The 25,553-nt window shown below is 54.7% G+C and overlaps 1 protein-coding gene across 1 annotated transcript in view; it reads left to right on the top strand.

The window, feature by feature from the left end:
- Positions 1 to 205: 205 nt before the first annotated feature.
- Positions 206 to 25,553, top strand: part of CFAP74 (cilia and flagella associated protein 74) — a gene marked incomplete at both ends in the record, with an annotated part of 52,422 nt that continues 27,074 nt past the window's right edge. Inside the window, 18 exons of the mRNA XM_079696861.1 lie at positions 206 to 269; positions 1,103 to 1,187; positions 1,270 to 1,410; positions 1,697 to 1,795; positions 2,617 to 2,721; positions 5,976 to 6,122; positions 7,313 to 7,423; positions 7,784 to 7,886; positions 8,302 to 8,459; positions 9,410 to 9,611; positions 10,345 to 10,392; positions 10,660 to 10,815; positions 11,836 to 12,009; positions 12,328 to 12,446; positions 16,755 to 16,821; positions 17,218 to 17,307; positions 24,065 to 24,229; positions 25,296 to 25,458. Coding sequence (XP_079552987.1) covers positions 206 to 269; positions 1,103 to 1,187; positions 1,270 to 1,410; positions 1,697 to 1,795; positions 2,617 to 2,721; positions 5,976 to 6,122; positions 7,313 to 7,423; positions 7,784 to 7,886; positions 8,302 to 8,459; positions 9,410 to 9,611; positions 10,345 to 10,392; positions 10,660 to 10,815; positions 11,836 to 12,009; positions 12,328 to 12,446; positions 16,755 to 16,821; positions 17,218 to 17,307; positions 24,065 to 24,229; positions 25,296 to 25,458 — 2,197 coding nt within the window. The remainder of the gene's footprint in view (positions 270 to 1,102; positions 1,188 to 1,269; positions 1,411 to 1,696; positions 1,796 to 2,616; positions 2,722 to 5,975; positions 6,123 to 7,312; positions 7,424 to 7,783; positions 7,887 to 8,301; positions 8,460 to 9,409; positions 9,612 to 10,344; positions 10,393 to 10,659; positions 10,816 to 11,835; positions 12,010 to 12,327; positions 12,447 to 16,754; positions 16,822 to 17,217; positions 17,308 to 24,064; positions 24,230 to 25,295; positions 25,459 to 25,553) is intronic.

Here is a 25,553-nt window from a genome sequence, read left to right as displayed (position 1 = left end):
TTCTTTATATATAATCTGAGTACAAGACTTTTGTTACATATATGTGCTGCAAATATTTTTTTCAGATTCTGTGGCCTCTCTTCATTTTCTTAATGTCTTTTTATAAGAGAAATTGTTAACTCTTATGAAATCCGGTTTTTTAGTTTTTTTTAAATGTGTCATTACGTTTTGTAAAAATTTTTGTAGCTAATTTCTGCCTCCCAAGATGGAAGAAGATGCCAGCCTGTTCCCTAAGAAGCTTTTGGACGACGCCCCCCTCACGGAGGATGGTAATTAAGAAAGTTCTTTTCACAAATAAGACATGTTTCAACACACAGAAGACAAACGATGTGCTTAATAGTTGCCCTTTAATTTCCTTTTTCCAGAGAGACTACATCTTTTAAACTCATATTTTTTCTCAAAAAGGTAGCTTATATTATTCTGTGTTTAATCAGAAGAAAGATCCACATGGCTGAGACTTTGAAGTTCAGTGGCCGACTGTCGTTTCCCAGTTTTTTGTTATTGCTTAAAATGGCAATAATGGGGCTTCCCTGGTGGCGCAGTGGTTGAGAGTCCGCCTGCCGATGCAGGGGACATGGGTTCGTGCCCCGGTGTGGGAGGATCCCATGTGCCACGGAGCGGCTGGACCCATGAGCCATGGCCGCTGAGCCTGCGCGTCCGGAGCCTGTGCCCCGCAACGGGAGAGGCCACAACAGTGAGAGGCCTGCGTACTGCAAAAAAAAAAAAAAAAAAAAAAAAATGGCAATAATGAACCTGTTGTATGTAACATGAAAAGCCTGGTTTAAGTGCAGGCAGCTGGATTTCACGTCTGCCTCTGACTAGTCGGCTCTGATATCTCGTCATGTGGCCTTTAGAAAACTCCACTCTACGCTCATGAAACAAGGGTGGGAAAGACAATAGTGTTTTGCTATTATTATGAAAATAGTTTTGACTTTGCAGACCCCTTGGAAGGGTTCCCTGGGCCACACTTTGAGAACCACTGCTCTGAGCCGCCATCCCATCATTGCCCAGTTTGCGTGTGTCAGGATTTACCCCGGAACTTCAGGTTTGAAGGTCTCCATCTGCGTGCTTTCTGTTGTTTTAACTCTCACTCTATTTCTAGAAACAGATGAACTGGAGGATCCAGAGTTTGTGCTGGGCTCTGTCCCTGGGGAGGCTGAGAACAAGGCGGACCCAGGAAGCTCCTGGTAATTAACCCGGGGCAGGGGGAGGGGGAGGGGCAGGACGCGCTCCCCACGGGATGACAGCGGGCGTCCTTTCGGTGTTAAGTCCAGGGAAAGAGCAGGATGCAGACAAGAGGAAGCAGAGCCCAGCCGTCCAGGACAGAACGCAGGCCTCACTCCTGCGGAGGGACCTGAGCCACCTAGACCAGCTGCATGAAGAGAAAGACCTTTTCATTCAGAAAACGAGGTGAGCGGGGCGGGCCGGGCTCTGGCCGGGGCCCATCTGTGCGGGGTTCCCGCCCTCCACTCCTGTCCGATTGGCGGTGACACTGCAGTGTGTTCTCCAATGTCTGCGAAGAAAAATTTCAAACACAGAAAAGTTGAAACTTGAAGGCAAATTGATGACATCATGAAACTTGACTCCTAAATGCTTGAGATGCCCGCAGGAGAGCCTGTGACAGCTGCCGGCCCCGCCCCGATCGGAGGGCCTGGGGTGCAGGGAGCCGGTTACCGATGCGGGCTCCGACTTTCAGGGCGGAGCTGCGTGCTTGCCGCCGGGGGATGGGGCCCCTCGCCAAACAGCAGGAGAGGTGGGCGGCCGGCCTGGCCGCGGAGGGAGCCGCCGGTAACACGTAGGTCGGAGGTGGGGCCCTGGGGCCGGCGGGCGCGGGGGGGCGGACCCACTTCCCGGCCGTGTGGGAATCGGGCAACCCAAGTGGACATCAGGAGTCAGGTGGCCACGAGTCAGGAGGGGCGGTCACTTTGAGGCAGGTGGCCAGGGGAGGCCTCCCTGAGGAGGGGACCTGCAGGCTGGGACAAGAGTGGTAGGGACAGCGGCACAACAGCTGGGGTGGGGCGGTGAGTGCAGGGCCCAGGGCAGCAGGCGAGGATGCCAGGTCATGTGCCTGCAGCCCAGAGCCCTCTGGTCAGTGTCCGTCCAGGCCGCTCTCCGAGAGATGCCCCGCCCACTCCTGCCCTTAGAGGGGTGTCTTGCGGGGCGGCACACCTCTCTGTCCTGCGCCCGGCCACCCACCCTGTTCATCTGAGCGCCCCCACGAAGTGGCTACACCTCAGAGTGTAACTGGGCTTGGGTGACCAGGAGGGCAGAGGGAGATGCAGTAGATCTCAGAGTGGGCTCGGCCAGGAGGGTCTCTCAGGGGCTTTTTGGCCCCCAAGATGCTTCTAGTCGTTAGGTGAGTGTGCTGGGTCCTTCCTGAGGGGCTGGCAACCAGGGGGCTGGCTCCCCATCCTTGGAAGAATGAGAGGCCAGTGGAGAGGGGGGCGGGAGGGGGCGGGAGCGGGGTCAGATCCACGAAATGGGCCCAGGAGAAGCCTTTCTTCGGCCACAGCCCTGCCCTCCCAGTCGGCCAGTTTAGACGAAAAGTCAGGCGAAGGCATCGCTGAGCCTGAAGGCCGGCAGCCCCTGAGGCCCTGACCCACTTGCCCTCTGCAGGGCAGCCGTGGGTCGCCTCGAGGCAGCATCCCAGCGCCTGTGCTCAGAGCTGGGGAACGAGAGGGACCTGCAGGCGAAGATGACGGCCGTGCCGCAGGAGAGTGTGTAAGTCCAGGCCATTGAGCAGGGACGGGTTTGAAGATGAAGAATGACATTTTGTGCTTGACTTTCAAGCTGCCTAAAAATTGAAAGGTAGCTGAGACGTTCCATTGTTTAAGTGTTTTGCGCGTTCTCCATGTTTGCCTGAGTTCTCAGGAACTGTGAAATCATCTTCTTTTTCCTTTTTTCCTGCTCTTTGCGCCTCCAGAGAACGACCAGCAGGAGTTTTAAAAGAGCCTCACACCTTTTCTGAGAGCGTCCCCTCCCCCCACCCCGGCAAGGAGACACTGTGCGGCGTCAAACCCTGTACGCGGAGCTTGTCTTGGCAGCTTCCTCTCTGCACCAGCTGGTCCCCACCAGCGCCGCGAAGCCCCCGGGGCCCTCCCTGTGTCGGATCACTGTATGGTCCATTTAGTTTTTTTAAAAACTTCTAAATTTTGAAACAATTTCAAGTTCACAGAAGAGTTGCAGAAATAGCACCAAGAACCCCCGGTGTCCCCTTGCTCTCCCCACCATCCCGGTGGCACTTCACACCTTGGGGGTTGCATGGGGTCGCCCCACCTCCAGTAGGAAAGACCCTCAGTCTTCCCGTGACGCTCGTGACATTGATGGTTTTGAAGCATCCGGGCCAGGAAACGTCCCCGAGTTGCCTGTGTGTGATGTTTCCTCAGGGCGGCGGTCTAGAACCCCCCGTGTGCTGCCCGCCCCCCCCCACCGCCAACAAGGCGTACGATGGCCACCGGTCCCATTTCCAATGGGGGAACTTTGGTTGCTTGATCGAGATGGGGTGTGCAGGGGTTTTTTTTGGGGTTTTAAGGTTTACACATCTTTTTTTAATATTTATTTATTTATTTGGCTGTGCTGGGTCTTAGTTGAGGCATGCAGGATCTAGTTCCCTGACCAGGGATCGAACACAGGCCTCCTGCATCGGGAGCTAGGAGTCTTAACCACTGGACCACCAGGGAAGTCCCTAAAGTTTACACTTTTAAAAAAATATTAATTTTATTTATTTATTTAGGCTGCACCAGGTCTCAGTTGCAGCATGTGAGATCTTTAGTTGCAGCATGCATGTGGGATCTAGTTCCCTGACCAGGGATCGAACCTGGGCCTCCTGCATTGGGAGCACAGAGTCTTACCCATTGGACCACCAGGGAAGTCCCACGCAGGGTTTCTTCAATGCAGAGTCACACTTTTCCTTTGGAAACTAACATGGAATTTGTGGTACATACTGTGAGAGTGGAAAACCCCATCCTCATCCCTTTCACGCTCTGGTGTTTGCATTTATTGATGCTTCTCGCTTGAATCAGTTATGATGATGGTTGCCAAAGGGCGATTTTCTAATTCCGTAATTCCTTCTAAATGTACAAGTTAGCGTTCCGCTGTAAAGAACAGTGTTCTCTTCCCCATGTTTCTTTACGTGTCAGTGTAGACTCTTCGACTTCTGTTCTATTCAGTGGGTTATAACCTGCTCCATCATTTTTTAAAAATTAATTAATTTATTTATTTTTGGCTGTGTTGGGTCTCCACTGCTGTGCACGGGCTTTCTGTAGTTGTTGCGAGAGGGGTCTACCCTTCGTTGCGGTGCGTGGGCTTCTCATTGTGGTGGCTTCTCTTGTTGCGGAGCATGGGCTCTAGGTGCGTGGGCTCAGTAGTTGTGGCGTTCAGGCTCAGTAGTTGCGGCTTGCGGGCACCAGAGCGCAGGCTCAGTAGTTGTGGCGCACGGGCTTAGTTGCTCCGCGGCATGTGGGACATTCCCGGACCAGGGCTCGAACCCATGTCTCCTGCATTGGCAGGCGGATTCTTAACCACTGTGCCACCAGGGAAGTCCCATCATCATTATTTATTTTCATGCTCCAGTCACCCCCAATTGGGCCAGTTAGCACCTCTTTCAAGCAGGCTCCCTGTCGTTCTTCGAGTGCTTTCTGGGGTAACGACGTGTTCCTAGCCCACTTGTTTCCTGTCCGCCCTAGTCCTAGACCTAGCCAGTTGTCTGGACCAAGCCAGAGCGTTGGTTTCTCACAGGGGAGAGTGGTGTTTAGGGACCTAGGGCTGGGCGCCAGGTGGCCCCACTGGGAAGCACGTGCATGTCTCTGTGTGTCTGCGTTAGAACCAGGAGTTGACACCCGTGATTCCAGCTCCAGCAGACCCAGAGGCGCACCCTCATCTCCCTGTCTGGTGGGACACTTCTTCTCCCACAGTCGGAGCCTGTCTCCCATCACCTTCAGTGCTTTCACTCGCTTCTCCCCCTGCCAAGTACCAGTCTGCTGGCCCTGCCCCCCATCGCCCCCCTGCCTGCCCCATCTCATGTGGGCGTGGCTGCTGCCCATCTACGTTCCTTTTCATCAGCTTTACTTAGGTCTAAGTTACATGCAGGAAAATGTATGTCAAATGTCCCTTGTGCATCCTGGCCGTCAGCAGTGCTGACCCCAGGTGACCGCGGGTGTCCTCTGCCCCTTGGTGTTAGGTGTGTGCAGACCCTGCAGTGTTTAGCCCCCGTGCCCATCTCCTCCATGCCACACAGCAGCCGTGAGAGGCATTCATGTCCTCGTGCATGGCCGGTGTCTCCCTTCATGGCCGTAGAGTCCACTGTTGTCTGCTTCACCACTGAGCAGGGCAGCCCGGGGGTCTCACTGGCTCCCGTTGGAAGCCCACCTGGCTCCCCTTCCTAGTCAGCATCCCCTTGGACAAAGTAGTGACTCCTTGAACCTATTCTTGGGGGGACGTGATTTCAGGGCCCTCCTGTGTTGCTGCCAGAGTCTGTGTGCCCAGGCTCAAGGGCACCCCAGGCCGCAGGGACGTCGATGAGTCCCCCCAAGTGTGGGCTGAGGGCAGGCGGGCCACACAGCAGGCGTCTGCTGTCCGCAGGGGCTTCCTTCAGGGTCACGTGTGAACTTGGGGCTCGGTGGCTTAGACGGTGTCACTCACGGTCCCTGAGCACCTGCTGAGTGCCAGGCCCCGATGTAAGCATGTAGGGTCAGCAGTGAGTACAACACTTGGAGTCCCTGCTTGTTTTCACGGGAATGAGAGGCACGTAAGCAAAGCATGAAGCTCGTGGCAGGTGCCACGTGGCACGGTCACTGCGTCCCAGGGCCCAGAGAGCAGGGCTTCAGGGACAGAGCAGGGCAGTGTTGCAGGACACAAGGGGCCTAGATGTTGGTCAAACTCGGTGGCGGAGCCCCGGAGTGGACGCTGCGTGGGGGGCGTGGCCCGGCTCTCCAACCGCTTTGCCAGCGTAAACAGAAGCGCCTCCTGTTTGCAAGGAGCGCCATGTGGCACATCGAGATCCAGGAGAGGCAGCTGGAGGACGCCCGCAAGTCGGCCCGAGCGGAGGCCCCGGCTGCCAGGAAGTGCCTCCGGGAGAAGGGGGCCTCGGGGAAGGCAGAGCGGAACCGGCTGCTGCGGGTGCGGTAGGTCCAGGCCTGGGGCGCCCCCCCCAAAGGCCCACACCTGCGCCCCCCCCAGGCCCACACCTGCGCCCCCCCGGCCCACGCCTGCGCCCCCCCCCGCCCCACACCTGCGCCCCCCCAGGCCCACACCTGCGCCCCCCCCGCCCCACGCCTGCGACCTCCCCCAGCCCACACCTGCGACACCCCTCAGGCCCACGCCTGCAACTCCCCCCAGGCCCATGCCTGCGACCGCCCCCCCGCCCCACGCCTGCGCCCCCCCCCGCCCCACGCCTGCGCCCCCCCCAGGCCCACACCTGCGCCCCCCCCAGGCCCACACCTGCGCCCCCCCGGCCCACACCTGCGCCCCCCCCGCCCCACGCCTGCGACCTCCCCCAGCCCACACCTGCGCCCCCCCGCCCCACGCCTGCGCCCCCCCCCGCCCCACGCCTGCGCCCCCCCCAGGCCCACACCTGCGCCCCCCCCAGGCCCACACCTGCGCCCCCCCGGCCCACACCTGCGCCCCCCCGGCCCACACCTGCGCCCCCCCCGCCCCACGCCTGCGACCTCCCCCAGCCCACACCTGCGACACCCCTCAGGCCCACGCCTGCGACTCCCCCCAGGCCCATGCCTGCGACACCCCTCAGGCCCACGCCTGCGACCGCCCCCCCGCCCGACGCCTGCGACCTGCGACTCCCCCCAGGCCCACGCCTGCGCCCCTGCCCACCCAGCCCCAGCCTGGGCAGAGTGGCTTGGGCCACGCGCACTCCCTGACCTGATAGCCGCCTCCCTCCTGGACGCCCTGCCCTCTTCCCGGCTCTGGCCGCTCCTTGTGGCCTGTCCTCCTGAGGCCCCGACACCGCCCATTCCCGCGGGCAGCTGCTTCTGAGGGCGGGGCCGGTGGAGTAGGTTGCTGCAGGCTGGGGGATGCAGCGCCCCCCAGGGGCCCCCCGCCCCCGCCCCCGCCCCCGCACAGGGTCCTCACAGGTCCTCCTGCTCTCCCACCCCCCACCTCGTCCAACCCGTTGCCAGATCTTCCTGCTGCTTCCGTGGTTTCCGAGCCTGTGGATACCCACAGGGTCCCCAGGGCCCCGCCCCCTACCAGGCACAGCGCAGGGCCCTCCCGCCTCATGCACTTAGCCCTGGTCCCGGGCCCTCTGCGGCCAAGCCTGCACAGGACGTGTCCCTGTTCCCGCTGCCCCGTGTCCCTGCAGGAGGTCTGTGTACCTGCAGAAGGAGCACGGGCTCAGGCACCAGAAGCTGGTAGAAGATGCCCAGAAGAACCATAGGAAGGCCGTGAAGTTCCTGAAGGCCTCCCTGGGGAGGTACAGCGGCTCTCTTCTCTCCGCGTCTCTCCTCCTGTCTCTCCCCTCACCCCCACCCCCGCCCACACAGGGAAACTTGAGAAAGTGGATCAATTGCCTTCGTTTTGAAATTCTCCGATTTTATCATTGAGCCGTCACCTCATCACCCAGAAAGAATAAATGTGTGTTTTCAGTTTTTAGCTGATGGCCGTTAGTTTCAGACGAGGACTCCAGTCTAGAGAAACGGGTTTCACGTTTCCCCGTGGTCCACGCGCAGCCCAGCTCTTTCCCACTTGCCTTTAACATCATCGCACTTGGCTGCTTCCTTGGGGCTCCTCCCCACCGGTGGCCGCTGGGGCATGAGCAGGTCCTCCCCGCCAGGATCCGCGAGCAGGAGCGGAGAGAGGAGCTGGAGACCCGCGAGCACACGCGCAGGCGCATGGACGCCGTGCTGGCCCTGAAGAACAGCATCTCCGCCAACCGGGTAGGACTGGCCCCACCTCCGGACCCCCTCAGGATGCGCTCACCTGCCCTGGGACAGGCTCCCACGCTCCAGGGGGACCCGGGCTCGGCGAGGCGAATGCTGGAGCCCTGGGCCTTCCCAGGGGAAGTGATACCCCCCGGGGCCTGGGGGGCAGTTAGACCAGGGAAGCGGGGAGGGATGCGCAGTGAGCCGCCAGTCCAGTGGAGACGGCGGGGCTCTGGCCTCGGGAAGCCCCTGAGGATTTTGGGGAGGGGGCGGCTGCAGGAGGCGGGTGCAGGTGGGAGCAGTGGTGATTTCCACAAACGTTGACCTCCGGCGTCTCTGGTACGGTTTGAGAGCACCCAGCACACAGAAAGCTCCACTGCGCACGCGCACACCTGCGGCTGCTGGTACCTCCGTGTTCTCTATTCCCAAGGAGACACTCCGGAAATTTCAAGAATGGGGCCAGGCCAAGGCAGAGCTAGCGGAACAGAAGGCCCAGGCCGAGAAGGAGGTGATTCTGGCTCAAGGTGGGGATGCCTTCAAGCACTTTTGCCATCAACGCCGGCGCCAGGAGCTGGAGGCCCAGAACCGGTGAGGGCCTGGCAGGGCGGCATCCCAGAGCGGTGGGCGGGTGTGTCTGTCACAACCTGCGGCGAGGCTGCCTCTCTCCCTGGGCCTCCCCCTCCCCCCCCTCGGCCCCCTCCCCCCCTCGGCCCCCTCCCCCCGCATCCTGCAAGCCCCGCCCTCCACACCCTGCTCTCCAGCCCCCAACAGGCGGGACCTCTCCTGGGCCTCAGGCACAGCCCCCACTGCCCCTGCTGCCCTGGGCATCCCCTGCCCGTGGCCTCCTCCCTCCCAGAGGCTGCGGGCTGCCGGGGCTCACTTTCTGGGCTCCCCCAAACCAGGACTCAGTGCTGCCTCAGTCCACACTGCACCCCGTCATCCCCTAAGTACCCCTCGGCCTGCAAGTTCCCCGTTCTCAGCTCCCCAGGCTGCACCCGACCTGAGAGACAGGGGTCCCCCCGGGGACTTCCCAAGATGCAGGAGCGAGGTGGCCGCCTCTCCTGCCTCAGCCCCACCATGCACACAGGGTTCTGTCGCTTCCTCTTCGTCCTGGAGGGCCTGTCCCTCCCCCCACACGCAGCCCCGCCCATCGTGGTCACTGTCAGCACCTGCCCAGGTGTGGCCGCCCGGTCCTGTCACTGGGGAGTCGCGGTGCCCTGAGGGCCATCCCCGGCGTTGGGTCACCGCCCACCCGCAGGGGTCCCGGGCGCATCTCCTCCTGCCTCGGAGCCCTTAGTCCTGGCAGGTGGGAGGCGCCAGCGGCTGCCCCTGTCTGAGCCTCAGGGCGCCCCGCGGCGCCTGGGAACCCGAAGCGGGGGACGCGGCAGCTCACGGGGTTGAGGCTTGTGGCGGGGACGGCGCCGGGCCAGAGGTTCGCGTCCCGGGTCTCTGGCCTGGCCGCCCTCCTGGGCTCCCTCCGTCGGCTCCTGCGGGCCGAGCCTCTCGGGGTCCGGGCGCAGCTGGCGTTTTCCCCGCAGCGCCTTCGAGGAGGAGCAGAAGCTCAGGAAGCACGAGATTGTGAGTCGGATCTTGAAGGAGGAGGCCGAGGAGGACAGGAGGAAGCAGCGGCCCTCACCCCCCAGACCCGCGGGCCGGCCGATCCTGAGGGACCAGACCTGGAGCTACGTGGCCGCCTTCCATGCCGGGAAGAGCACGGTGGAGCCGCCCTGCTGCCCCCCGGTGAGCGGACGCCCCTGCTACGCTGGACCGCGCCGGCCAGCCCAGAGCAGGACCACGGAGAGCGCTCCTGCCCTCCGCCCCTTTGCCAGACGCAGGCACAGCCTCTGGTCGCCAGGCGGTCCCAGCCCTGGTGCCTGTGTTCCATGTCCCTCGTGGGTCCGCCCTGGTCTCCGGTGCCTTGCCCGCCTGGGGAAGCAGCCCCCCACCGCCACATGTCCCCTGAACAGGATTGTCTTGGGCCACCTTACCTGTCCCCAGATGCCAGAGCCAGGCTGGTGACCAAAGGCCCATCACGGCCCAGGGGAGACGTGTGCCCCCGTCCACCCCCCACGCATGTTCGCCCCGGTGCCGGGCCGTTTCCCTCCATACCTGCACTCAGTCCTCACATAGAGGGCCGGCCCTGTGCCGGTCGCCCCATAGGTGGCCTGCTTACCTGTCCCTGAGGGTGTGGGGTAGGGACGTCGGGACCCCATCCTGAGCCCGGCAGCCCTTCTGCTTCTGCCCTGTGCGCCCCCAGCCTGAAGGCCCAGGTCACTGGCTCCAGCAATGCGCTGCCAGCCGCGACCCCCAGGCTGCTTCGTGGGTGGCCCCCGCGGGGTCCCCACTCTGCTCGCAGTGCCCCCCGAAGCCGTGCCTCTCTGTCCTCACCCCCGGCCGTGCTCCTGCCCTTCTCCGCGTGGGGCCTTTCTCACGCCTGCAGCAACATAGCCCTCTATTCTTGTCCCTGTGCCAGCCTGATGTCCCCGGAGGGAGGCCCTGTCTGGCCCTAGAGCAGCTGAGGGTCCGTGAAGGGGGTTCCGGGGTGTCCATAAGTCAGAGTGTTTCGTGGTTCTTGTGGGCATTGGAGACCAGGCTTTCACGATGTGTGAAGACGCTCATGCTGTAAATAGAAGTCGCAAACCCGTGTGTGCTCTGGTCTCTGGGTGCAGAGCGGGGCTGGCTTGTCTGCCGAGGCCCTGGAGTCCCGAGGGTTCATACTTTCTTCCTCCCGGTCAGTACACTCTCTGTTTTCTAGAATAAGCTGTTGCGTTCCTCTCCCCAACTCAAGGAGGGCAGGTCTGCGTTACCCCAAGCCTCTCTGCTGGTGAAGACCGTGTCCAGCGAGTCCATCCAGGCGGACGGGGGGAGCCTTGGCCGGGAGGCGGGGACGCTGGTTCAGCCGGAGATCCCCGGGCTCTGGAAGGAGGACTACAAGCTGTACCAGGTAGCCCCTCGGACACGCGGCCACATCTTTTCATCCGTCTCCCACGTCTCCACCCTGTCGTGGCGACTGTGGCGGCCCCCCTCGCGGGGTTGCTCTGCGGTTCCTCCTAGCCACCTCCCTCCCAGACAACCACAGGGCCGGTGGTGGCCACACCCAGAGGGATGCAGGCTGGGGGCTCGAGGGGTGGGGGCCAAGTCCTAATTCTCCAGCTTACTACTGGGGAAATGTGTTGCTAGAAAAAGGCATGAGTTCACACTCCCTTTGACGGCCTTTTGTCAAGAAACACGCACCATCCAGGGCACGGGTCGTCCTGGTTCTAAAAGGGCAGGCACAGCTCTGGGGGCCGAGAAGTTAGCGAGTGTCCACTGCACGCAGCAGGACACAGGCTCTGGCTCTGTCCCTGCGTTGGTCAGCCGAGGCCCGCGGCCACCTGCAGGACATCGCCCGCCCTTGGTCTGTGTACAAGTTGGTTCCCATTGCTCTGAGGGCAAAGCCATTTTGGTTCCGCTGGTTCTGAGGAGGCGTGTGTCGCTGCTCTGCTCAGGCCCGTCCACTGCCTGGGGACCACCGGTCAGCAGGCTGGCTCCCACCCAGGAGAGCGAGGCAGGAGGATGCCAGCCCCTGGGCCGGCAGGGGCGCTGGGAGCCAGGCCCCCCGAGGGTCCCTCTTCAAGTCACTAAGCCGGTCAGGGAGGCACCTTTATTTGTGCCACTGAAAAAATGTTGCTTCCTGTAGAGCTTTTCAGGAACTTTCTCTCGGCCTGATTTTAAATCTAGAAAATACCCCTCTGCCATTATTTCCTGGAAATCCGCCAGAGCCTGGACGGCCCTGCTCGGCCCCTTGTTTCTCCCCTGACCCTGCCATACCCCCTCCCCCACCTTTCTGGTGCCCACCCCACCCTGGCCCCATGCGGTCGTGGTGGCCCCCGGCTCCAGGCTGTCCATTTCCTTTACTCCCCAACTGACCTCGGGGAGGCCTGGGGGGGCTCCCGAGCCGGCCACCGTCCCCGCAAAACCCCAGGTGCCCAAGGAGGACATGGAGCAGAAGCCCGTGGGCGGAAGGAAGATGGACAAGGACATCCTGGCGTGCACTGTGCAGCGGCTGCGCAGCGGGGTCGTCCACAAGCAGGTGGCATCCAGGCGCGAGTTCAGAGGGTGTCCCTTCAACAGCAAGCCCAAGCTCATCCACTTCAAGGTGAGCCCAGGGTCCTCGCCTGGGGCTGAGGGGACAGGGCCCGGTCTCACATGAGGTGTCAGACTCCAGCCCCAGGAGGGTGATTGTCCTGGGGGGCAGGGATGTCACACCTTCCTGGTCCCTCTGGAGGAACCAGGCACCACCCGACCCTTTGCTGGGGGACCCCCACCCGCTGGTCCCCAGGAGGCCGCTTCCTGCCCGAGGCGGGTGTCCTACGAGACCATGGAGGGTGTCCCCATCTCCCAGGCGGGAATGTCAGGTGCCGAGAAGCATCCGCCAGAAAACTTGGAGCAATAACTTTTTATCTGCTTTTCCTAGGACTTTGATATCGGCAAAGTGTACAAGAAAAAGATCACGCTGATTAACGCCACCTACACGATTAACTACTGCAAGCTGGTGGGCGTGGAGGAGAGCCTCCGGGACTTCATCCACATCGAGTACTAGGGGTGGGGGGTGGGGGAGGTGGGCGGCGCGGCGGGCGGGTGCTTCAGTCCCTGCAACTGTTATCAGAGCCTTTTTATTGGACCCACATTTGGGGCACAAAACCTTCCGCTTGGGTCCCGTGGGCATTTTGTCAAGCGGCTCCTCCGCCTTCCTGAGGCCAGCCCAGTTTTCCCTGATAAAGGGCTTGATGTTTTCCCCTTCACTGTGTTTTGAGGTTGACCACCCTGGGTACGATTTCCCTGGAGGGCCTTGTGCCTTTTCAAGGTGAAGAAAAAAGCCATCTTTTATTTTGGGACTGTGTACTTGAACTCCGTATTTAAATTTTTTTTCTTTTCTTTTAATTGTATCCAATAATTCTTTTTTTTTTAATTGGAGTAAAATTGCTTTACAATGTTGTGTTAGTTTCTACTGTACAGTGAAGTGAATCAGCTGTATGTCTACATACATCCCCTCCCTCTTGTGCCTCCCTCCCACCCCCCCACCATCCCACCCATCTAGGTGGTCACAGAGCACCGAGCTGAGCTCCCTGTGCTCTACAGCAGGTTCCCACTAGCTAGCTATTTTACACATGGTAGTGTATATATGTCAAACCTAATATCCCAATTCGTCCCACCCTCCACTTCCCCGCGCTGTGTCCACATGTCCGTTCTCTACGTCTGCGTCTCTACTCCTGCCCTGTGAATAGGTTCACCTGTACCATTTTTCTAGATTCCATATATATGTATTAATATACGGTATTTGTTTTTGTTCTCTTTCTGACTTACTTCCCTCTGTATGACAGACTCTAGGTCCATCCACATCTCTATAGATGACCCAATTTCATTCCTTTTTATGGCTGGGTAATATTCCATTGCATATATGTACCACATCTTCTTTATCCATTCATCTGTCTACGGACATTTAGGTTGGTTCCATGTCCTGGCTATTGTAAATAGTGCTGCAATGAATATTGGGGTGCATGTGTCCTTTAGAATTATGGTTTTCTCAGGGTATATGCCCAGTAGTGGGATTGTTAGGTCATATGGTAATTCTATTTTGAGTTTTTTAAGAAACCTCCATACTGTTCTCCATAGTGGCTGTATCAATTTACATTCCCACCAACAGTGCAAGAGGGTTCCCTTTTCTCCACACCCTCTCCAGCATTTATTGTTTGTAGATTTTCTGATGTTGCCCATTCTGACCGGTGTGAGGTGATACCTCATTGTAGTTTTGATTTGCATTTCTCTAATGATTAGTGATGCTGAGAAACTTTTCACGTACCTCTTGGCCATCTGTTATGTCTTCTTTGGTGAAATGTCTATTTAGGTCTTCCACCCATTTTTTATTTGGGTTGTTTGTATTTTTTAATATTGAGCTCCATGAGCTTTTTGTATATTTTGGAGATGAATCCTTTGTCCGTTGCTTCATTTGCAAATATTTTCTCCCATTCTGAGGGTTGTGTTTTCGTCTTGTTTACGGTTTCCTTTGCTGTGCAAAAGCTTTGAAGTTTCGTTAGGTCCCATTTGTTTATTTCTGTTATTTTCATTACTCTAGGAGGTGGGTCAGATGTATTTAAATTTTTACTCTGTTCCAGTGTTTCAGGTTTCTTCCTTGAGACCCCACTGATACCTGACTTGGGTCCTCTTTTGTGTCTGATTTTCTTTCTGGTCCCTGTAATCCTTCCTTCTTTCCTGTTTTGTTTTCCCCTCATTTTCCTTTTAACGACTGTTGCTGTGTCTTCCGCGGGACCCTCTTCTCTTCTGCTCCTTGAGCATTTTGCCTTTGCCGTTAAGAGTTTTTTCTCCTCCCCACCCTGGTTTCTCCAGCTTCTGTCCTCAGTTTGGAGGTCCCGGGGGCTCTTGAGTTTCCAGTTCTGCACGGCTCCTGCTGTGAGTGCTGCAGCCTCCAAGGCCCTGCCCTCTGCCCCCAGGGGCCTTCCCGGGGCTGCTCCCTGAGTCCACAGCTCTGGTCAGCCTCCCCGCGAAGGACACACTGTCCCGTTCTGTGCCGACTGTGGCCCGGACGCGGGATCTGCAGAGGCTCACGTGTTTATCGCCCGCGTGTTCTCTGCTTTCCAGGCGTGCTGACGGGGGGGCTTTCCTGTGTTGCTGGTTCTTCCTGTTGAGCTGTGGGTTTCTGGAGGAGTCGGCAGAGGCCCAGAGTCGGGTGGTCGCTGTCACCTAGGCCACCCTGAGGCGCCCCTCCCCAAGCCTGGAGCAAGAATTTTTTATTGGCAGCATTTCCTCTGAACACTTTGAGGATCTTACTCCCGTCTCCTGTTTTCTGCTGTTGCTGTTCCGTCCGATCCCCTGTCTTTGTAGGTTATCGAGCTTTTTCCTCAGGTTGCCGTGAGCTTGCCCTCCCCTTGGGGTCCTGCATGTCTACCACAGTGTGTCTGGTGTGGACTGATCTTTCCTAGGGCTGCTTAGAACTCCCTGTGCTTCCCGATCGGAGGATTCAGCTCTTTGAACAGCTGTGGACCTTTCTCCGCCCTGTCCCTTCAGATGTCGCCTACCTCCCATCCTCACAGACGTGCCCCTGTGCTCCGATTCGAACCCTGTCTATTCTGTGCCCCCCACACCTCCTGACGTCTCACATCCCCCCCGCCCCGTCATCTCCCTGAGCAGGTTTCTCAGTGTTTCCTGGGGTCTGTCCCTCTGTTGAGTACTTCTCTCCTTGGTCGTATCTAATCGGCTGTTGAAATTGCTTATTATGTGTCTAATTTCAGTTGCCGTATTTCTCATTTCTGAAAATTCTAAGTTCCTTTTCGGATCAGCTGGTATTTCTCGTTCTCTCCTCACGTCTGTAATTCTCTGCGTCTTTCTCCTGACGTCCTTGGAGTCTGGCCCCGCTCCTCTCTGTGTTTCGTGCTGGTCTGTGCGCGGACTTTGAAATCTGGGTTCTGATCTTCCTACGCTGAGGCTCCATCCTCGGGACTCCGTTAGTCTGACATCAAAATGCCTCCCTCCCAATCCGAGGAGTTTTGGATTTGCTTCTGCCTGGTGCCACCGGGACGCTGCCAGCCAGGGACAGATTTTTATATTAAATTTTTAGCTTGTGTATTTCTGTACAAAGTACAGTAGGTAAAATCCAACTTTGTGAAAATGGACTTTGTGTTAGAAATTCTGTGGGGGCTTCTTTTTCTCACCCAAATCTAGACCACATCCCTCCAAGTGTACCCGGGAAGGTGGGGCTGTTTTTCTGGGTCTTTCACTGAAAGTGGGGCTCAGAGGGCTCCAGCTGAATGCAGGGCCCACAGTCCCGGCTCCTTACCTGTCTCACACACCTGACCTTGATCCTAAAACCCTAGATCCTTGGTTCAGGCCTGGCACGTGTCCTCGGGGGGGACTGTGACCACTGCTCACCCCAGAGCATCTGTCCCTCTGGAGTTGGCCCCTGGGGACTTCCCTCCCTCCCCCTCCTTCCTCCCTCCCTCCCTCCCTCCCCCTCCTTCCTCCCTCCCCCCTCCCTTCCTTCCCTCCCCCTCCCTCCCCCTCCCCCTCCTTCCCTCCCCCCTCCCTTCCTCCCCTTCCTCCCCCTCCTTCCCTCCCTCCCCCTCCTTCCCTCCCCCCTCCCTCCCTCCCTCCCTCCCCCTCCTCCCCTCCCTCCCCCCTCCCTTCCTTCCCTCCCTCCCCCTCCTTCCCTCCTCCCCTCCCTCCCCCTCCCCCTCCTTCCCTCCCTCCCCCCTCCCTTCCTTCCCTCCCTCCCCCCTCCCTTCCTTCCCTCCCTCCCCCTCCCTTCCTTCCCTCCCTCCCCCTCCTTCCCTCCTCCCCTCCCTCCCCCTCCCCCTCCTCCCCTCCCTCCCCCTCCCCCTCCCTCCCTCCCCCTCCCTCCCTCCCTCCCCCTCCTTCCCTCCCTCCCCCCTCCCTTCCTTCCCTCCCTCCCCCTCCTTCCCTCCCCCTCCCTCCCTCCCTCCCTCCCTTCCTTCCCTCCCTCCCCCCTCCCTTCCTTCCCTCCCTCCCCCTCCTTCCCTCCTCCCCTCCCTCCCCTCCCCCTCCTCCCCTCCCTCCCCCCTCCCTTCCTTCCCTCCCTCCCCCTCCTTCCCTCCTTCCCTCCCCCCTCCTTCCCTCCTCCCTCCCTCCCCCCTCCCCCTTCCTTCCTTCCCTCAGCCCTTCACTCACACAACTGACACTCAGATGTTCCTTGAGCATCTCCTGTGAATTGAGTCCTGGCGAGGCAGCAGGGGCTCAGCACCCAGGACAGGCGAGAGGGAGGGTCCCAAAGCCCCGCTGGGGCGCCAGCTGTTTGGACAGTGGCTTCCAGCTGGGCTGGCTCCACGAAGGCAGGATGCTCACCTCCTGCCTTCATCATTGTGCCTGCAGCTTTGACCCCCCTGGTCCCATGTCAGCCGGCATGTCCTGTGAAGTGCGTGTCACCTTCAAGCCCATGGTGAGTGTGGAGCCCAACACCAAGCCGTGGAAAAGGGGATTTTCTCACCCTGTCGCAAGAGGGTGGTGGGTGGAATCGGGGTCTCCGCTGCCCGCCAGGCTCCACAGGGTGCTGTGATGGAGGAGGGACACACCTCAGAAGGGGTCACGCAGGCCCCTGTTCGGCTGCTTTATGCCCAAAACGTTTTGGAATGTTCCTCAATGCCAGCAGGGTGACAAGGCGGCTCCTCTGTGTTGCTGGCTGCCAGGTGTGACCGCTCGTGGTAGCGGGTCCGAGGTGGGGCGCGCTCCGTGGACCCCTCCCTCGGGCGGGGGGTGTGGCTGTGACCGTGCGGACAGCACACGTCACTGCGGAAGGCTGCGAACATGTGGGTGATTGGGTGGTTTTACTTTTTAGGTAAACAAAGATCTGGAAGGAAACGTCTCGTTTCTGGCTCAGACGGGCAGGTTTTCTGTTCCACTGAAATGTTCAGCGAAGAAATGCTCCGTGAGTTCTCGCCAAGCGTCCGGGTTGGGAGGGTGGGCAGCCGGGGCCTGAGACGTCCAGCCTGGGGAGGTGGGCACCCGCGGCAACGCTGGAAACGTCCAGGCGAGTCCTGCGCTGGGTGGAGCCCATATTGCAGGAACCCCGGGTCAGAGGAGATCCTGAAAGCTCTGTGGGGTCCCTTTGATTCCTTTCTTTTTTTGAGCTATAGTCGCCATGCTGCATCTCACATCCCCAGACCTTATAACTGAAGTATGTGCCTTTGGACCCCTTCACCCATTTTGCCCACTCCCACCCCTGCCTCTGGGAACCACCATCTGTTTTTGTATCTGTGAGTTCCACGTTGTTTAGATTCCATGTATAAGTGCGATCATACAGTATCTGTCTTTTATGCCTGACTTATTTCACTTAGCTCAGTACCATCCAGGTTGTCACAAATAGCAAGGTTTCCTTTTTAACGGCTGAATAACTTTCCATTTTATATGTACCACATTTTCTTTATCCATGCATCCGTCAATGGCCACTTAGGTTGCTTCCACGTCTTGGCTTTTGTAAATAGTGCTTCACGGGCTTCCCTGGTGGCGCAGTGGTTGAGAGTCCACCTGCTGATGCAGGGGACACGGGTTCGTGCCCCAGTCCGGGAAGATCCCACATGCCGCGGAGCGGCTGAGCCCCTGAGCCATGGCCGCTGAGCCTGCGCATCCAGAGCCTGTGCTCCGCAACGGGAGAGGCCACAACAGTGAGAGGCCCGCGTACCGCAAAAAAAAAAAAAAAATAGTGCTTCAGTGAACACGGGCATGCAGACAACTCTTCTGATGATACCAATTTCATGCCTTTGGATAAATACCCAGAAGTGGAATTGCTGGATCATATGGTAATTCTACTTTTAATTTTTTGAGGAACCTCCATACTGTTTTCCGTAGTGGTTGCACTAATTACATTCCCACCAACAGGGCACGAGGGCTCCCTTTTCTCCACGTCCTTGCCAACACTTTTTATTTCTTTCTTTTTGATAATAGCTATTCCAGCGGTATAAGGTGATATCCCATTGTGGTTTTGATTTGCATTTCTCTGATGATCAGTGATACTGAGCACCTTTCAGGTACCTGTTGGCCATTTGGATGTCTTCTTTGGAAAAATATCTATTCAGTTCATCTGCCCATTTGTAAATCAGATTGTTTTTTGTTTTTTGTTTTTTGCTCTTCAGTTGTGTGAGTTCTTCATATATTTTGGATATTAACCCTTTATCAGGTGTGTGATTTGTAAATATTTTCTCCCATTCCATAGGTTGCCTTTTCATTTTGTTGGTGATTTCCTTTGCTGTGCAGAATTGATTTTTTCTTTTAATTAAGAAAATTTCAAAGTAATGAAGAGCAGAAAGAATCGTACAATGTATATCCGTATACCCACTTCCAGAGTCCAATCATTGTCAACATTTGCCACAGTTGCTTCAGCTGTCTACCTGTGTTTTTGCTGGCCCATTTCAAAGTGAATTAGCAATATCACAACACTCAACACCCATCCTTATAAAATGTCAGCATGCATCTAGAATAAAATTAACCACATTCCTAGCTATCACCTATCACCCAGTGCACATTCAAATGTACTGAAATGTCCCCAAACCAGCTTTTATAACTGTGATTTTTTAAGCTGGGATACAGTCAAGCTCACACATTGCATTTGATTATTAGGTTCTTAAGTCTCTTTATTTTAGGCTTTAGTTGTGGTAAAATACACATAGCATAGAATACACCATCGTAACCATTTTTAGGTGCACAGTTCAGGGGTATTAAATACTTTCACGCTGTTGTGCAACCCTCACCAGAACTCTTCGTTTTGCAAAACCGAAGCTCTGTCCCCATTAAACACTCCCTCCAGCCCCTGGCGACCTCCATTCTGCTTTCTGTCTCTACAAATTTGATGACTCTAAGTACCTTATATAAGTGGAATCACATGGTATTTTCCCTTTTGTGACTAGCTTATTTCACTGAGCACAGTGCCCTCAAGGTCCATCCATGTTGTAGCCTGTGTCAGAATTTCCTTCCTTTTTCAGGCTGATTGCTATGGAGGGCTTTGCTTCTGTCATTTTGCTATTTGTTTTCATTGCCGTATAGCTCTTTTGTCCCTCGTTTCCTGCACTACTGTCTTCTTTATGTTTAGTTGATTTTATGCAGTGAAGTGTTTAAATTCCTTTCTCATCTCCTTTTTTTTTTTTTTTTTTTTTTTGCGGTACGCAGGCCTCTCACTGTTGTGGCCTCTCCCGTTGTGGAGCACAGGCTCCAGGGACATGCAGGCTCAGCAGCCATGGCTCATGGGCCTAGCCGCTCCGCGGCATGTGGGATCTTCCCAGACCAGGGCACGAGCAGCATGTGGGATCTTCCCAGACCAGGGCACGAATCCGTGTCCCCTGCATCGGCAGGCGGACTCTCAACCACTGCGCCACCAGGGGAGCCCCATCATTGTAGCTTTGATTTGCATTTCCCTGATGATTTGTGATGTTGAGCATCTTTTCATGTGCTTGTTGGCCATGGGTATGTCTTCTTTGGAAAAATGTCTATTCAAGTCCTTTACCCATTTTGAATTTGGTTGTTATTTGTTTTGTTGTTGTTGAGTTTTAGGAGTTCTCTATGCATTCTGGGTATTAACCCCTTATCAGATATATGAGTTTCAAATATTTTCTCCCATTCTCTGGGTTGTCATTTTACTCTATAGAAAATGTCTTTTGATATAAAAATTTTTTCAATTTTCATGAAGTCCAATTTGTCAGTTTTTTCTTTCATTGCCTGCGCCTTTGGTGTCATATCTAAGAAATTATTGCCAAATTCAGTGTTGTGAAGATTTTACCCTTTGTTTTCTTCTAAGTGTTTTATTGTTTTAGGTCTTATATTTAGGTCCTTGATCCATTTTAAGTTAATTTTTGTGTATGGAATTAGGTAATTCTTTTGCATGTGGACATCCACTTTTCCCTGGACCATTTGTTGAAAAGACTGTCTTTTCCTCCATTGAATGGTCTTGGCACCCTTGTCAAAAGTTATTTTACCATATATGTGAGGGTTTATTTCTAGGCTCTCTGTTCTACTCCATTGGTCTATATGTCTGTCTTTATGCCAGTGCCACACTGTTTTGATCGCTGTAGCTTTGCAGTAAGTTTTGAAATGAGGAAGAATGACTCCTCCAGTTTTGTTCTTCCTTTTCAAGATTGTTTGGGCTATTCTGGGTCCCTTGCGATTCCATATGAGTATTAGAATGGATTTTCCTGTTGCTTTAAAAAATGTCGTTTGAATTTTGATAGGGATTGCATTGAATCTGTAGATTGCTTTGGGTGATATTGATTTCTCAACAATAGTAAGTCTTACAGTCCATGAATATGGGATGTGTTTCCATTTATTTATGTCTTCTTTCAACAATGTTTTGTAGTTTTATTGTACAAGCCTTTCACCTCCTTGGCTAAGATAACTCCTAAAAATTTCATTCTTTTTTTATGTCATTGTAAATGGATTTGTTTTTGTAATTTCCTTTTCAGATTGTTCATTGTTCATGTACAGAAATGCAACTGATTTTTGTGTTGCATTTGTATCTTGTACTTTGACTTTGTATCTTGCTACTTTGCTGAATTTGTTTATTAGATCTAACAGCTTTCTTGTGGAGTCTTTAGGATTTTCTGCATATAAGATTATGTAATCTGCAAACAGAGATAATTTTACTTCTTCCTTTCCAATTTGGATACCATTTTTTTCTTGACTAATTGCTGTGGCTAGAATTTCTAGTACTATGTTGAATAGAAGTGGGGAAAGCAGGCATCCTTCCCTCATTCGTCATCTTAAAGTAAAAGCTTTCAGTCTTTCACCACTGAATATTATGTTATGTTATATTGCAATATTATGTTATGTTGCTTTCATATTTGGCTTTTATTATATAAAGGTAGTTTCTTTCTATTCCTATTTTGTTGAGTGCTTTTATTATAAAAGGGTGTTGAATTTTGTCAGATGCTTTTTCTTCATCAATTGAGATAATCGTGTGGGTTTTTCCCCTCCATTTTGCTGATGTCACATATTTCATTGATTGATATTTTTACATTCAACCATCCTTACATTCCAGGAATAAATTCCACTTGGTCATTGTGTATATTCTGTTTGCTAACATTTTGTTGAGGGTTTTTGCATCAATATTCATAAGGCATTTTGGTCTGTACTTTTCTTTTGTTGTGGTATCTTTGTCTGGCTTTGGTATCAGGGTTATGCCAGCCTCCTAGAATGAGTTATGAAGTGTTTCTACCACTTCAGTTTTTTTTTGGAAAGTTTGAGAAGGGTTGGTATTCTTTAACTGTTTGGTAGAATTCATCAGTGATGCCATCAGGTCCAGGGCTTTTCTTTGTCAGTAGATTTTTTATTATACATTCAATCTTCTTACTAGTCATAGGTCTATCCAAATTGTCTTATTTCTTTGTGGTTCAGTGTTGGTAGGTTTTGTGTTTCTAGGAATTTGTACATTTCATCTGGGTTTGTTGCAGTTTGTTGGTACGATTGTTTATAGTACTCACTTACAATCCTTTTTACTTCTGTAGAATCAGTATTAATGTCCCCACTTTCATTTCTGATTTTAGTAATTTGAGTCTTTCTTTTCTTAGTCCATTTAGCAGAAGTTTGTCAATTTTGTTGATCTTTTTGAAGAACCAACTTTTGATTTCATTAACTCTCTTTATTTTTCTATTCTCTCTTTTGTTTATCTCTGCTCTGATCTTTATTATTTTTTTCTGTCTGCTAGTTTTGGATTTACTTTGTTCTTTTCCTAATTTCTTGAGTAGCAAACATAAGTTGTTGATTTGAGCTCTGTCTTGTTTTATGTTTTGTTTTGGTTTTGGTTTTGGTTTTTGGGCTGCACCATGCGGCTTGCAGAATCCTAGTTCCCCGACCAGCAATCAAACCCTGGCCCTCCACAGTGAAAGTTCAGAGTCCCAACCGCTGGACCACCAGGGAACTCCCTGTCTTGTTTTTTAACGTAAGCTATGTAATGTAATGTAATGTAATGTAAGTTTTTTCTTTAATAAATTTATTTTTTTATTTATTTTTGGCTGCTTTGGGTCTTCATTGCTCTGCACAGGCTTTCTCTAGTTGCGGTGAGTGGGTGCTACTCTTCGTTGCGGTGCAGGAGCTTCTCACTGTGGTGGCTTCTCTTGTTGTGGAGCATGGGCTCTAGGAGCACGGGCTTCAGTAGTTGTGGCACGCGGGCTCAGTAGTTCTGGCTCACGGGATTTAGAGCGCAGGCTCAGTAGTTGTGGCACACAGGCTTAGTTGCTCTGTGGCATGTGGGATCTTCCTGGATCAGGGCTTGAACCCATGTCCCCTGCCCTGGCAGGTGGATTCTTAACCACTGCACCACCAGGGAAGCCCCTGTAATGTAAGTTTCTTAATGTAAGCTATAAATTTCCCCTTTAGCACCCCTGCCACTGGATCCCATAAGTTTGGGTATGTTGTGTTTTTGTTTTCATTCATTTTTATTATTTTATAAGTTCTCTTGTGATTTCTTCTTTGATCCATTTGATGCTTAAAAGTGTGTTGTTTAATTTCCACAATTTTGTGAATTTTTCAGTTTTCTTTATGTTATTGATTTCTAACTTCATCCTGTTGTGGTCAGAGAAGATACTTTGTACAATATCTATCTTTTTAAGGATGTTGAAACTTAGTTTGTGGCCTAACATATGGTCAAGCCTGGAAAATGTCCTGTGTGCACCTGAGAGAATAACATGTGCTGTTGTTGGGTGGAGTGTTCTGTATACATCTGTTAGATCTCATTGGTTTATTATGTTCCTAAGTCCTGTATTTCCTTACTTATCTTCTGTCTGCTTGTTCTGTTTGCTATCATGAGAGGAGGAGTATTGTAGAACTTTCTATTTCTCCCTTCAATTCCATCAGTTTTTGCTTCATATATTTTGATAGTCTGCTGTTGGATGTGTAACTGACTAAAATTGTTATATCCTCTTGCTGTATTGAGTTTTTTATTAATATATAACCATTGCTCTTTTTATTATCTCCATAGTTTTGCCTTTTCCCAAAAGTCATAGAGTTGGGATCATACAGTTTGGAGCCTTTTCACATCGGCTTCTTTCACTTAGTTTAAGATTTCTCCATGTCTGTTTATGGCTTGATAGCTCATTTCTTTTTAGCTGGCTTGACTTTTTTTTAAATAAATTTATTTATTTATGTATTTATTTTTGGCTGCGTTGGGTCTTCGTTGCTGCACGCGAGCTTTCTCTAGTTGTGGTGAGCGGGGGCTACTCTTCGTTACGGTGCACGGGCTTCTCATTGTGGTGGCTTCTCTTGCTGTGGAGCACAGGCTTCAGTAGTTGTGGCTTGTGGGCTCTAGAGCGCAGGCTCAGTAGTTGTGGCACACAGGCTTAGTTGCTCTGCGGCATGCGGGATCTTCCTGGACCAGGGCTTGAACCCGTGTCCCCTGCACTGGCAGACAGATTCTTAACCACTGCACCACCAGGGAAGTCCCTGACTTTTCAAAACTTGCACTCAGGTGCTCCCAAACTGTCACGATCAGTACACAGGTCTATGATTTCTGATATGTGGATTGTGTCCTGGGCTGTGCAGAGGCCCTGCCTCCCCTCATGAGCCAGAGGCAGGCCTCACCTCTGAGCATGAAGACAGGGCCAGAGCTCCTGTGTCCCCTCAGGGGTGCAGGGTGACAGGTGGGAGAGGAGACCTTGCTGTGAGCCTGGTGTGGTCACCCTGGCTCACTCGGGGTCTTTTGGCAGCTGTCCCTCAACAAGGAGCTCATCGACTTCGGCAGCTATGTGGTGGGTGAGACTGCATCCCGGACCATCACGCTGACCAACCTCGGGGCCTTAGGCACCAGGTTCAGGTTTCTCCTGGCATCAGAGTGCTGTGAGATGGACACGTCCCCGTCGGTCTTCAACACAGTGAGTGTGCTACTGCTCCTGGTCAATGCCGTGACTGCTCAGCCAAGGGCAGCATGTGGCATCTCCTGCCCCGAGACACAGTCCCACGAGTGTAAAGGGGGCCACGTCGATGTGGGCGGGAGAAGGCCCAGCAGCAGGATGGCCTCCGGTCAGTCTAGGTAGAAGAGATCTGTCTCTGTAAGGAGGGTACCTAGGGCAGCAGGATGCTGTCCCATCACACGTGTTGGCAAGGTGGTGGCCAAGTGCCCCAGGCCCTAAAGTCCCAGCCTATGGGGACGGGCGGTCCAGCCCAGACACCCCAAGCTGAAAAGCACAGCAAACCCTGCCCCGCACCTGCACCTCTCCCAAAGGTGCGAGGGGGGGCCTGGTCCTCTCAGGGGAAGGCTGTGCACGTGTGCTGCTGAGGAAGCGGAAAGAGGTGGGACCCCGTCGGTGGAGACAACTTCCAGCACAGCCAGTGGACCCTGGGGGGGATTATTTGGGGGTGAGGACAAGCGCCTGGGCCCTCAGGGCTCCCCGCGGGCACCAGCCGTCTCCTGGTGGGTGTCTGTGCGGCTGGACGGCAGCTCCACCCAGGCAGTGCCCTGTGTGTCCCCCCGTGGCCCCTGAGTTGCACGTGGCAGGCACTCCATCGGTCTGTTGTGAGCCCAGGGGAGAGGACTGGGGGTCACTGACCTCTGGGAAAAGAGCAGAGGTGGGGTTGGGCCGCTCTCAGCCTGCTGGGATCTGAGCTGAAGCCAGGAGAGCTCGGGGCTGGAGCCTGGGGGGCCCAAGCCCATGTTGGGGAGGAGCAGGCGTCCTGGAGGAACTTGGCTGTGTGCGCACATGCAGCAGGCTCCGGGACAGGGCCAAGGAGGAGCCCGCCTGGGTGAGAGGGGCCCTGAGCCCCGGACGAGCCCGGCACGGGTCGCCAGAGAGCCGTTGAGGGGTGCCGTGGGAGCCTGCGGCCCCCAGCCCGGGTCACGGCCAGGCTCTCAACGTGGCCCTCCCCAGATGGCAGGTCTGGACGGGTGATGGGAAAGGCAAGTGGAAACTGCCAGTAAAGGTGTCACGTTCTCTTTTTCAGAGCAGTAGCTTTACATATGAAGACAAAGGTTTTTACAGTAAAGTTGCCACCAGTTTTTCCGAGCAGCTGACGGCGGGCAACGAGTCCGTGCCCGCAGACGTGCCGAGCCGGAAGGAGTCTGGAAAACCGGACACAAAGGAGAAGGAGGAGGGGCGCCCCGCAGGTGAGCTGGGCCCGCGGCCTGCGCTCAGCACGCAGCCCTGGGCCACCTTGGCAGCAGGGCCCCGAGCCCCAGCCTTTTGACGGGCAGAGGGGCTG

The sequence above is a fragment of the Hyperoodon ampullatus genome (assembly GCF_949752795.1).
Source record: "Hyperoodon ampullatus genome assembly, chromosome: 2".
Classification (NCBI taxonomy): domain Eukaryota; kingdom Metazoa; phylum Chordata; class Mammalia; order Artiodactyla; family Ziphiidae; genus Hyperoodon; species Hyperoodon ampullatus.
This window is presented reverse-complemented; position numbering and strand designations above follow the sequence as displayed.